Here is an 11,777-nt window from a genome sequence, read left to right as displayed (position 1 = left end):
GTTTTGAAGAAACAACTTCTGGAAGTAGTGAAAATCTATAAGGAAATAGCTCACATTCACACTTCTGAAACTCTTAAAATAACAAGACCATTGAAAAAGAAAAAATGAAATAAGTGATCCAGGAGAAATGTGATAAAACTTTAGAAGGAAAATAAAAGTAAGAAAACATGGTAATTGAAGTTATAGTTGATTAAGTTACTACTAGTATTCAACAAGACAAAGATAACACTGATAAACACAAGACCTGAAACATGCTACTACTCTCAATCCCAAGTTTAAAGTATTCTTTGAGGTTCAAAATTCATAACCTCAAAGTTGAGTATTTTTCTTGTAGAAAGAAAAACAGCAAGAAACAATGTTCACTTGATTTATTAATGAAATGATACTAGAGAAAACAGTTAAACCAGGGACTTCAGTGAGATGCCAAGTTAATAAACTGCATCAACAAAGTTAGTTGTTAACAGATTGTAATCCTTCTTTCAATGAAATAAAAACACATTTGAACTTCCATTTCATGTAAGTGGATTCATTACAATTAACTTGCAATACTTCAAAAATTAAAATAAAAAAACTCTACAACAATAGTTCATTTTCAACATTACATTCTAACATTGTTAATTGAAAATTTGGAGCTTGATATGTGAACTAAGTCGAGGAAGAACTCGTGATTCAAACATCAGTTTGAAATTGTAATGATAATATGTTTACATGAAAGTAACAACTCAACAAATCAGGTGGTGACAGTGTAAAAGGTAGTAAAATTTAAAACAAGGTTACTATAAATCATAGTACAACAAACTAAGATAAATGAGTCACTAAGCTCAACACAGCATCAAAGTTTCTCAGTCAACTTAACCATGAAAGAATTAACTGATTTAGATTCTAACACAATCCAAGAAGACTCAAACAACTCATGGAAAAACTCACTGTCAACGTCTTCAGCCGCACTTCTAAACGCAACCCCAAATGCGTTTCCTTGAGCAGCAGCCAAACGTGGCCTCCCACAGACCCCAACAACAAGAACTTTATTTGGTTCCTGAGACATACAAGCACAAATCAAAGGCTTCATCCTTGCACCCTTTTCTCTCAAAGCATCCATTAGAAAATAACAAAACTTTGTCAAAGCTTGAGGATACCCCAACAATCTCGACTCTGCAGAATCCTCAAGTTTTACCCATCGAAACTTCCTTCCACTTCGAATGTAACCGTTTTTTGTAATCGCAACACTTCCCTGCCTCAAAATCGCTCTCTGAACCTTAATAGCTTGTTGCATCCCAACTTTAAGTTTATCAACATTGTTCAAAGAAAGTGCATCAAACGCCACATTAAACTGCATTGAAGCACAAGAACCATCCGAATTCACAAACGATTCCAAAAGTGCAGTAACCCCATAAACAACATCAGCAGCAGAAACTTTTGAACTATAACCATGAATCCTCAAAAACCCGCGATAATAAAAATCAGTAAGTCCATATTCAGGCAAAAACTTCTCAAACTCGCGTTTCATCTTCCGTTTCACCTCAACATTCATATACTGAAACTTCTGTTGACAATCAGAAAGAGCAAACCCCATTCTAGCCAACAAAAGCTTCAATTTCTTCATCCCATTATCACTCCACGTCTTCAACTTCGTCGCAATGTACGAACTACAAAGCATCGAATCAAACAAATTCCACTCCTGCAACAACATCAGCTTCGGTTCATCCTCATAAGCAATCCTAGACGAATTCGGTGCCCTAATTTTCGTTCCATCTTTCAAAGTAACCGAATTAACAGCATCTAAATTACCAGAACTATTAATATACTGTTCCAACTCCATAACACCATCACTATACCTCTCATCACTTAACCTCTCATGAACAAATTGATCCGTTAACGACAAACACGCTAACCAAAGCAATTCATCGGTATTCTTCCTAAGAAAATGCGCAAGTTCATACATCAAACAACCCGAAGGCTTACCGTGAAAAGTCCCCAATCGATAATACTCTTTCTTCCTCTTTCTATACAGTTTAACCGGATCTTGCCTCTCTTCTTCTTCTTGTTCTTGTTCTTCTCCCGGTTCACCATCTTCCGAATTTCTCTTTCGCTTCCTTTTCTTTCTCGATTCTTGTTCATCTTCGTGTTCTGAATCCGAATCAGACTCCGAATCCGACCCTGAATCAGAGTCAGAATCGGAGTCAATTGTTGTAGAAGCATTAGCAAGAGCAGTTAAAGGAAACTCAAAATCATAAGCAAGATCCGCTTGTTTTTCATCTTCTTGTGTAAAAAGAACAACAACTTTATCATTCTGGTCACTAAGATTATGAAGATGAATCGGACGGTGACTATCAATTACAAAAACGGTTGCGTTTGGACCTAGGTTAAGAATTTTCCGTAGATCTCTATGAGAGCCCCAATTAATTAAAAGAATTGAAATAGGATCAGAATCAAGGGTTGTAGGTTTAGCGTAATTGTGAATTTCACGAAAAGACGAAACGGGGTAACAAGCGTATTGAATTGAATCGGATTGAAGGATTTTGAAAATGATTTTGAGTGAGCAGAGTGAATCGACGTCGGAGGTTGAAGGGAAGATGAGGACGGGGGATGTGGCGGAGGATGAGTGGGCGGATTGACGGAGTTTTGTGTAGAAGGAATCGACTCTGTGTTCTCTCACCATGATAATTATTATTATGAGAATGGTTATTTGAGAGAAGAAGAGATAGAACAAGAACGAGAACTAGAACTAGAACTAGGTTAAGGTGTGAGGTTTTTGTTGGAGAATTTGAATTTGTGTTTTTGGATTTGGGGTTATTTTTGAGGTTTTGGTGATTATGCAAATGGGGAAATTTTGAAATTTTTGGAGGAAGCGCGGTGTGAAAATTTGGCGGTTTTCTTTTTTGGATGATTTTCGGGTTTGAGATGAGTTGAAGTTTTTTAAATTTGATTTTGAATGAAAGTGTTTTAATTGGCATGCGGTGATATTATTCTGTTAGCACGTGGGATGGGGGGATATGGCGTGGGGGGGTTTATGGTAAGGGAGTGGGTATGTTGGCGTTGGATTGAGATTTGACTATGGAATAGAATCCCCGCCTACTGTTCCAAATTAACCTTTTTTTTATTTTATTTATAATAGTAGTAATAATAATTTTAGTAAAAAAAAAAAAATAGTAGTAATAATAATAAGGCTCTTAAACCCAACATTGTAAACCAAAAAATAATAAGGTTCTTAAAATCGCTCTTAAAACCACTGGATTTGGTCTAGTGGTTAAGAGTTTGAGTAATATGCATGATGATGTCCTAAGTTCGAGCCTCAGCTTCATTGTAAATAAAAAATAGGCTTAAATGCAATTTTGATCCCCCTATTTTCAATTTTTTGAAGTTTTGACTCTTCAAAAAATTGAAAATAGGAGGACCAAAGCTGCATTTAAGCCTAAAAAATAAATAATAAGAGTCTTATGTCCTCGTGAACTTAGTTTAGTTTGCAGGGACATTGCACTGTATGTACAGGAGTCGGGGTTCAAATCTTGAACACTCTACTTTTTCGCCTTTAATGATTTTAAAACTTATTTATGTAAGAAGATAAATATTTTAATTTTTAATATATTGAAGAGGCCCCCGCTTCCTTTGTTGAAGTATGTACAAATGGTTTGGTTGACTATTTTCTAAGAATTGACTTAGTGAAATCGAATACTTCATATATGCGAAAAAGAAATGACCCATCTAGTTTAGAGTTGATCGCGGATAATGAATTGGATCGGATCAATATCAATCCATTTTTTTCTATTCATTCTAAGGCAAAAATTCAACAATCAATTAGCCAAAATCACGATCGATTTTACATATTTTCATAAAAATGTACTATTTCTGGACACCGTATAAAATACAAGTAGGATGATGTGTATGCACAAATCATGTAAAAAAAAAATGAGAAAGAAATAATTACTAAAAGAAGGCAAGTTGTACCCTAGTATAATATGGTATTGGGGTCAATATGACATAAACTTATTATTATTATTATTATTATTATTATTATTATTATTATTATTATTATTATTATTATTATTATTATTATTATATTATAAGACGGTTGAAGGCCCAATTTTAAATTATGTTTGTAAACAAAAGTATCATTCACATCACATGTGAACGAAAAAATAAAGCTTAATTTGCAGATTTGGCTCCCACATTTTATAATTGTGCGATTTTAGCTCCTCAGATATTAATTGTGCAAATTTTCAGAGAATTGAGTTTTGGACCTAATTCATCCTTACAAAACCGGCTTGTAAGATGAGGATTGCCTCTAGTTTATAAACATTTAGTCAGACCATCTCTCAACCGATGTGAGACTTCTTAACACACCCCCTCGCGCTCACCACTATTGGGCTTGGTGCGCGGATATAAACTATGGGCGACCCGATAGCGGAAACCTAATAATAGGTGGCCCAACAGATTGTGGAGAGGCTCTGATACCATATTAGAAATGGGTATTGATACTAATTCATCCTTACAAACCCGGCTTGTAAGATGAGGATTGCCTATAGTTTATAAACACTTAGTCAGACCATCTCTCAACCGATGTGAGACTTCTTAACAATTTTAACCCCCCTATGTTTCACAATTGTGCGATTTTGACCCCCAACTTTCAATTGTGCGATTTTGACCCCCTAAGTTTACCCCTTTTGCATTTGCTAGCCCCCGTTGACCTTTTTGACTAAAAATTGTTTGTGGCATTTTTTTAAAAAAAAGTTTTTAAAAGGTATTAATTTTTAAAAGGTTTAATCATTACTTTTTTTTTTAAAAAAAAAAACAGTTTATAAAATTTTTAAAATAATTTTTTTTATAATAAAATTTAATTTTATAAAAAATTAAAATTTAAAATATGTTTCAAAATTTAAAAAATGTATTAATTTTTTTAATAAATGGTTGAATAATCATTTAATTTTTTTTATTAAATTTGAAAAATAATTTAAAATAATTATTTTTTATGAACTAATTTTTTTAATTAATTTTTAAAAGTTTGAAAACTGTTTTTTTTTTATAAAAAAAACAGCAATTATTCAAACTTTTATTAAAAAATAAATTAATACATTTTTTCTGTGTTAAAACTAGATTTATTTTTTATTTTTAATTTTAAAATGTCAAATGAGCAATTTTTAGTTAAAAAAGTCAACGCGGGGCTATTAAATGCAAAAGGAGATAAATTTGGAGGGCCAAAATCGCACAGTTGAAACTTGGGGGGCCAAAATCGTACAATTGTGAAACTTAGGGGGTTAAAATCGCACAATGAAAACTTGGGGGCCAAAATCGCACAATTGTAAAACTTGAGGGTTAAAATAATCTATAATTGAGATCAATTTAAACAATTTTCATATCATGTAATCTTTTGCTTACACATTTTTTATCATTTCTCTCATCTTTCTGAAAAAGTTGTACGTAGAGTATTGACCATAAATTTATTATCATCTGCGTGTTTGGAAAAACCTAATAATTCAATCTTTATTACTAGGGATGTTTTATTTTAACTAGTAACCGGCCCGTGCGATGCACGGGTTCGTAGTAACTTCATTTATATATCAATCATGGTTGTTGCCAATCATGGATGTTATGGGTCAAAATAAGCTAGACGTAAGCATATCGATATTAATCAAATTGGTCCATTCCACATCTAGTAATTTAATTGCGATATCATTACATCAAGCATCTCTATTAAACTCGTACTCGTAGTATTAGCGATTATCTTAAAAATCATAAGCATGTGTTAGTGATATATGGAGGTTTATATATGGTGTAGAGATTAAGAAATTATATAAAAAATTAGCATTAATTATAAGAAAACATGAGGATTAAATATTAAGTATTTGGAAAAAACGTGAGGCAATAAGTAAAAGAGAAGGTTGGATCATTGGTGATAGTAAATTGAAAGATAGCTATGAATCATATAGCCATCCCTAAAAAATAGTACCATAAATGCCTATCATCCTCATGTATACACATTGATTACTTCATGTTTGTGGTTATCAAATTAGATACTCCAATCTCTGATTATTTTTACTTCTTTCCATGTTATCAAATAACACATTTCTTTCAAAGGTTAGACATGGAGGTTGAACCTCAAATTACAACCATCTTTGTTTACATTGTTTGTCACTTTGATCCCAAAAGATCTCAAGGTAGCAACCATCCATTCTCCAACCCTTTTAACCGTGTCATTAGAATGTTAAAACAATGGAAATTTAAACTTATTCAAAGAGAAAAAAAAAATTGAACTGGAATATCAGTACTATAAATTTGAAAACATTGAATGCAAATTGAATACATTTCATTAATAAAAGTAAATTGAACTGGAATATCAGATTTATAGCAATTTGAAGAATTGATTTGAAACATGATGAATCTAAATTTTAAAACTTCAAACTGCATAATAACAAAGAAAGGAATATTTGTAATAAGTTATTAACTGAAGATTGGATACATTTCATTGAGTACCAAATATTTGAAACAAAGACACTAATACATTAAAAAGTACAGCTAAGTGACCAAACCACACTAACACAAGTCAAGAGTAAGCCACAAAATACTGTTGGGAGACATACAAAGGCAAATAAGAGCCATCATTCAATGGATAACTAAGGGTGGTTTCTATCCCTATCTGAGGATAAACACAGACATACATGACATAATTACCGGCAGGTTCATTAAGAACAAAACGAACTTTGTCACCCTGGACCAAGCGATGTCCTCTGCATAAATGCGCCCAACCGCCAAACACCTTGCAAGCAAGTTCACCCTGAGCATCAACGCCAACATTTATGCTACATGGATACCTAGCACCAATATGATCTACCAACACCAAGTCGGAAAAAGTAAATGTGAAGGCAGATTCACCAAATCCATACCAAGGCGAAACCTATGATAGAAAAACACAAGTAACAATAAGGAAAAATTGGATAAAGGATGTTAACATTGGAAAAGAATTATATCACAGGAAATACCAAAAATCGAGATTCAACATCATAAGCCGTCAATTTTTTGAGGTACTAAAGAACAAATGATCTTGGCAGTACATGACCATTACAGGATCTGAGCAATGTGAATGAGCCAAGTTTAGGATCACTATCAGTTCTAGTCAACAAATGCCTAAGGGGAGTTAGGATTAACATAAGTAAAGCTAAGCCAAACACTAAGCCATATGTCATAAATATTTCTAAGAACCAACCACCCTCGATCAAAGTACATATGTCATTAGAATTTTTTATAATATGCATCAATTAAGTCCCCGAAATCGCGAACAAAACATTGAGGTAGTTTGGCTAATGTCTGCAGTGAACCAAAAAAAAAATTGACATAAACCAAGTGCTCATATACACCAAAAAAAGAAGAAATGTGATCTATCATAGTTCATGATACAAAATAAACAAATGCAGAAACATGGCGTCAAATGCATATATTCATATGTTAAATTCGTATGCATATATTGGAATGCATTAGCAAATTCATAATGTTAATCACAATCAATCAATGTAGACAAAGTGATTAAAATAAGTCATGTATTTTGGGAAAAACAAAAATTATGTATGACAATAAGTTTGCCCACCTGCTTCCTGCATCCATGGATGTATGTTAATTTTTTGATTGGCCATGGATATGTAGATGTGTACACACTCTGGACATGATGATTTGTTTCCATTGCAATATAAAAGCATCAAAAGATAGCACAATAAAATAGCATGCAGTGCTGGAAAAATCAGTCCAAACCATGATTTTTTTGTACAAAACATGAATCTAATATTTGCCACTAAATTGCCTAAACACAAAACAGAAACCAATCTTTTATATAGACATAGAGAGGAAAGGAAATTAAAAAAGGCTTACACTATGAGGATCATATTCCATATGGAAAGTGTGAACGCGGCTAAGTATATTATGCACACATGAACCTTGAGATTGATCAATTTCTTGTGCAGCTTCAACATGAAACTCCCATGGAACCTAATCGAGCATGAAAAACAAATCCACCTGAAGTAGATCATAACAATAAAATTAAAATTATTCAAATTTCCCTTACCAAGATACTTCTTAAGTTTGCACAGCTGAAGGATAACTATTACAGCGAGTGATGGGTCCTGATTATCCGAAAATTGCTGCATTTTCACAGCATGATCATCCCATAAAGTACAGTGTATCATATTCCCTCTACAATGAAAAAGAACCAAATGCATAAGTATACTGGAAACAATGATCGAATAAAGTGCACTAACCAAGTTAGACAAACAAACTTACTCCAAATCTTCAAGGGTGGCATCCATGACCTTACTTATCTTGCCATTTTTCTCAAACTCTTTCATAGCATTTTTTATAAACTAAGTTGCAGTTAAATTAATTAGTAATAGAATCAACATATTGATGCTAAAGGAAAATATCAAAGTAAATGAAAACATTCCATATCATTGAAAACACTTTTGACAAAAGGAATCAAGAGTATTCTTTTAAAATCTCTATTGAAACTATTGAAAACTTGAAAGCTACACACATGGCTACACTCATCACAAAAGCCTAAACACCAGGAAAAGATAAGTCATTTAGAATATATCATGATTGATCTTTTAAATCAAAAGTATCTAATAATGTCAATTAGAATATGACCACAAACCATAAATACTATGTTACTTTAAAAAACATGACATTATTGATTATCACCTCATCGTCAATCTTAGGAAATTCATATCACACATTCAGGAACATTTTGAAACATAAAGGTTAAGGTTAAGCAAAATTTTATACCTTGTATTCTTTTCTTTACTGCATCTTGCAAGCATCAACAGAGCAATGCAACCATTCTTTCATTTGTTAGCTAGCCTACAACCACAACACAATTACATTACCTTACATTAGCTAATTAAATAGTTGCAAACATATTAAATGTGAGTCAATCATTTAACTATATAGCCGATTCTATATCTATTGATCTATTCTTGAATGCATACAACAAAGTTTAAACAAATCATGAGTATATCCAGAAAAATTATGTCACCAAGGACAACAAAATTAAAAAGATCTACATGCATCTAAGTGATCTAAGTGTTGCATAAGAACCAAAGAGGTAACATAAGGAAAATTATACAATATGATATTTATTCAACATGATATAGGTTCACCTCTAGCAACCAAAATTGTCACTCCTATTTCATTCCTTAAAGTGTAGTTGCACAGCCCCGTGAATTCATTGATGTGATAATTGCCCATTCAATTATGAAAGAAACCATCAGTGCCCACTTTATCTGTTATAGTCTTCAAAACCTGCTATAGTATAAACCAATTTCTACAAATAAATAGTATAAACAAAAATCTGCTATAGTATAAAACAATCTCTGAAAATTACCTTAAGAAAGGACAAAATGAGAGGATAAAAAGGGAAAACAATAACATTTACAAACTAAAAAAGGAACAAAATAAAAAATAAGGAACAAAACTCAATATGGAATAAGTCCAGTATGAGTAAAACAAATGTGTTATACCTGCAAAGACACCAACCATCAAGTTAGTTATGAATTCAAAACAATTTTGAATTTCCTACCTTTTAATATGATGAGAATCATAAACAATTGAAGAAAATAAATTTCTAACCTTTTTCTACACATCAAACATATCATAAAGGAATAGATTTGTTACCTTTTTCCACATAGAAGTGAACAGCAAACCAAAAGCACTGGAACTATTGTGCCTGATCACGAAAGAAACAGAAAATTCTCAGAAAAAAGAATGTATATTCCAGATTAAGAGAAAAAAACACAGTTTGGCATTAATCTCACAATTCTTCCCAGTCTCAATTCAATATTTGACAGATGTATACTCTTTTCACTGTTTTCAATTATTTGTAGAGAAATGGTGAGAACCTAAGGTTTTTCCACAAACAGAAAATTGGCAACTAAAAACCTAAGGTTTTTCCACAATCAGAAAATTGGCAACTAAAAACCTATGCTTTATTCAATTCTATATTTGATAACCCTAGTTTTGAGAGGTGAAAGGTGAAACAACAATCTATCAAAGCCAAATACTTATACCAAATTAAAAATCCAGAATATTCACAATTCACAATCACAAAGTCAATTATGAGTATTTAATTTATGCAATTGAAACCTATATTCTTACCGGCGGTGCGATCATAAATACCGACTTGATTGCAACCTTAATGCCCAACCCTACTGCAAAAATCAACAAACAAAGTTAAAAAAAAAAAAAAGTAATTGAAATAGAGGAAGGAAAATCGAAGAATGATAAGAGAGAAAGAGACCACAAACCGCCACAAGAACTCTCTCGGCCGGAACTCCTCCTCCTCGCCGGAACTTCTCTCCCGCCGGCAAATATTTTCTCACTCGGCCATATTTCCCTTTCCTTCCTTTCTTTTCTTCCCAAACTCTTTCTTCCCAATTTCCCTCAGATCTTCATCTTCTTCGTGAATGGTAGAAACCCTTTTCCTCTTCGATTTCATGCGCTCCCTTTCACCTTCAACAACGGCGAGCGCTCTTCTTTTCTCCTTCGCTTCTTGCATGCAAGGTTGGCACTATCGCTGCCTTGGTCTTGATCCCTAAATCAACCAAACCCTAATCCATCAATTTTCAACATTTTTTCATAAAAATTCAAAATTGTTTACCGATTTCATCATTTCATTGCCTCAATTTCATAGATGGTGGTGGAGGTTGTTGTGTGGATGTTATGGTGAAGGATGAGATGGAGAGTGCAGAGAGAAAGAGAGATGAAAGTGTGAGAGGAAGGTGAGAAAGAGCTAGAGCGTACGAGAGAGAGAGGGGGAAGAGAGAGAAAAAAAACTCCACAAATGAACAAAAATTGGGAAAGCAATCTTAAAACCACAATTGTTTCCATAAACCACTTGTGCCAATTGTTTGCATAAATCAGCAATACCAGTTGTTTGCATAAACCAGCAATACCTGTTGTTTGCATAAACCAGCAGTTATAGGAGAGGTCCACATGAGACATCTGGCAAAGAATTATTTGAATGAATGTAATGAAGAGGATTGAACCCTAATTGAACCCTAAAATGAAATGAAACCCTAAATGGCATGGCAAGATGTGGTTGGTCAGAAGAAACAAATGTAGGAGATTGATTGGGCAAGAATTTAGGGTTTCAAAATGGGGCTTGCAAAACCACTAATCCTTTATTATATTAAGATATTACAATTAAGAATTAGATGTTATTTTTTTTATCGATATTACTGTTTACCATTGGAATTAGACGCTTTTTTAATGTAATTTTGAATACAAATGTTATTCAAACACAATTATCTAACAAATATATAATAATTATACATTTTTTGCTTTTTTTGAAAAAAAATATTTTTTGCATGTCTCGAATTCCGTGCTACGAGCAGAGAGAAGAAAATATCTATTTTTGTCCCACAAGTTGAAGTTGATATAACACACTTTAATTTTGAATTACATTCTAATATATATTTGTTTCTCGAAGGATATTAAATATTACAAATGGAATGACTAACGAATTGCAAGAACACATATGTGTACTACTTTAAAGAAAACAAAAGTTGTTATTTCCACCTTCAGAGAAAAATAGACGGATTAAATTGCTTCACGTGTTTCGTCTTTCCTTCTTTCGTAAAATTGAACATTTTTCTTGTGTTCTCAGTCATGACTTGGTTTCTTAAATAAAATAATAGACATCTTTTATTTTTATTTTTTTTATATAATGTACTATAGACATCTTTTTATCTTTTGATCATCAATAACCATTCTGCATGTTTTTCCACTTAACCATCATTTTT

The 11,777-nt window shown here is 32.7% G+C and overlaps 2 protein-coding genes across 29 annotated transcripts; both read right to left on the bottom strand.

Annotated features, from left to right (window-relative positions):
• Positions 1-483: 483 nt before the first annotated feature.
• On the bottom strand, positions 484-2,928 carry LOC123893205 (cell division control protein 45 homolog). Its single transcript, XM_045943135.1, has one exon. It carries the CDS (start codon positions 2,657-2,659, stop codon positions 833-835), a length of 1,827 nt encoding a protein of 608 aa, XP_045799091.1. The 5' UTR covers positions 2,660-2,928; the 3' UTR covers positions 484-832.
• Positions 2,929-6,419: 3,491 nt separating this feature from the next.
• LOC123889462 lies at positions 6,420-11,108 on the bottom strand. Of its 28 annotated transcripts, XR_006802583.1 has the most exons (11): positions 10,274-11,088; positions 10,132-10,184; positions 9,652-9,703; positions 9,138-9,282; positions 8,764-8,838; positions 8,263-8,342; positions 8,048-8,175; positions 7,855-7,971; positions 7,577-7,645; positions 6,975-7,299; positions 6,420-6,889 (listed from the first exon to the last, which is right to left on the bottom strand). XR_006802583.1 is itself a non-coding variant. In XM_045938800.1 (2 exons), exons 1-2 carry the CDS (start codon positions 7,667-7,669, stop codon positions 6,539-6,541), a joined length of 444 nt encoding a protein of 147 aa, XP_045794756.1. In that variant the 5' UTR covers positions 7,670-7,846; the 3' UTR covers positions 6,420-6,538. The 28 variants fall into 28 exon arrangements, 1 of the variants encoding a protein (XP_045794756.1); XR_006802581.1 differs by having other exon boundaries at positions 7,577-7,717; positions 9,138-9,703; positions 10,274-11,095; XR_006802582.1 differs by having other exon boundaries at positions 9,138-9,703; positions 10,274-11,094.
• Positions 11,109-11,777: the final 669 nt, after the last annotated feature.

Source organism: Trifolium pratense, linkage group LG6 (assembly GCF_020283565.1).
Source record: "Trifolium pratense cultivar HEN17-A07 linkage group LG6, ARS_RC_1.1, whole genome shotgun sequence".
NCBI lineage: Eukaryota > Viridiplantae > Streptophyta > Magnoliopsida > Fabales > Fabaceae > Trifolium > Trifolium pratense.
This window is presented reverse-complemented; position numbering and strand designations above follow the sequence as displayed.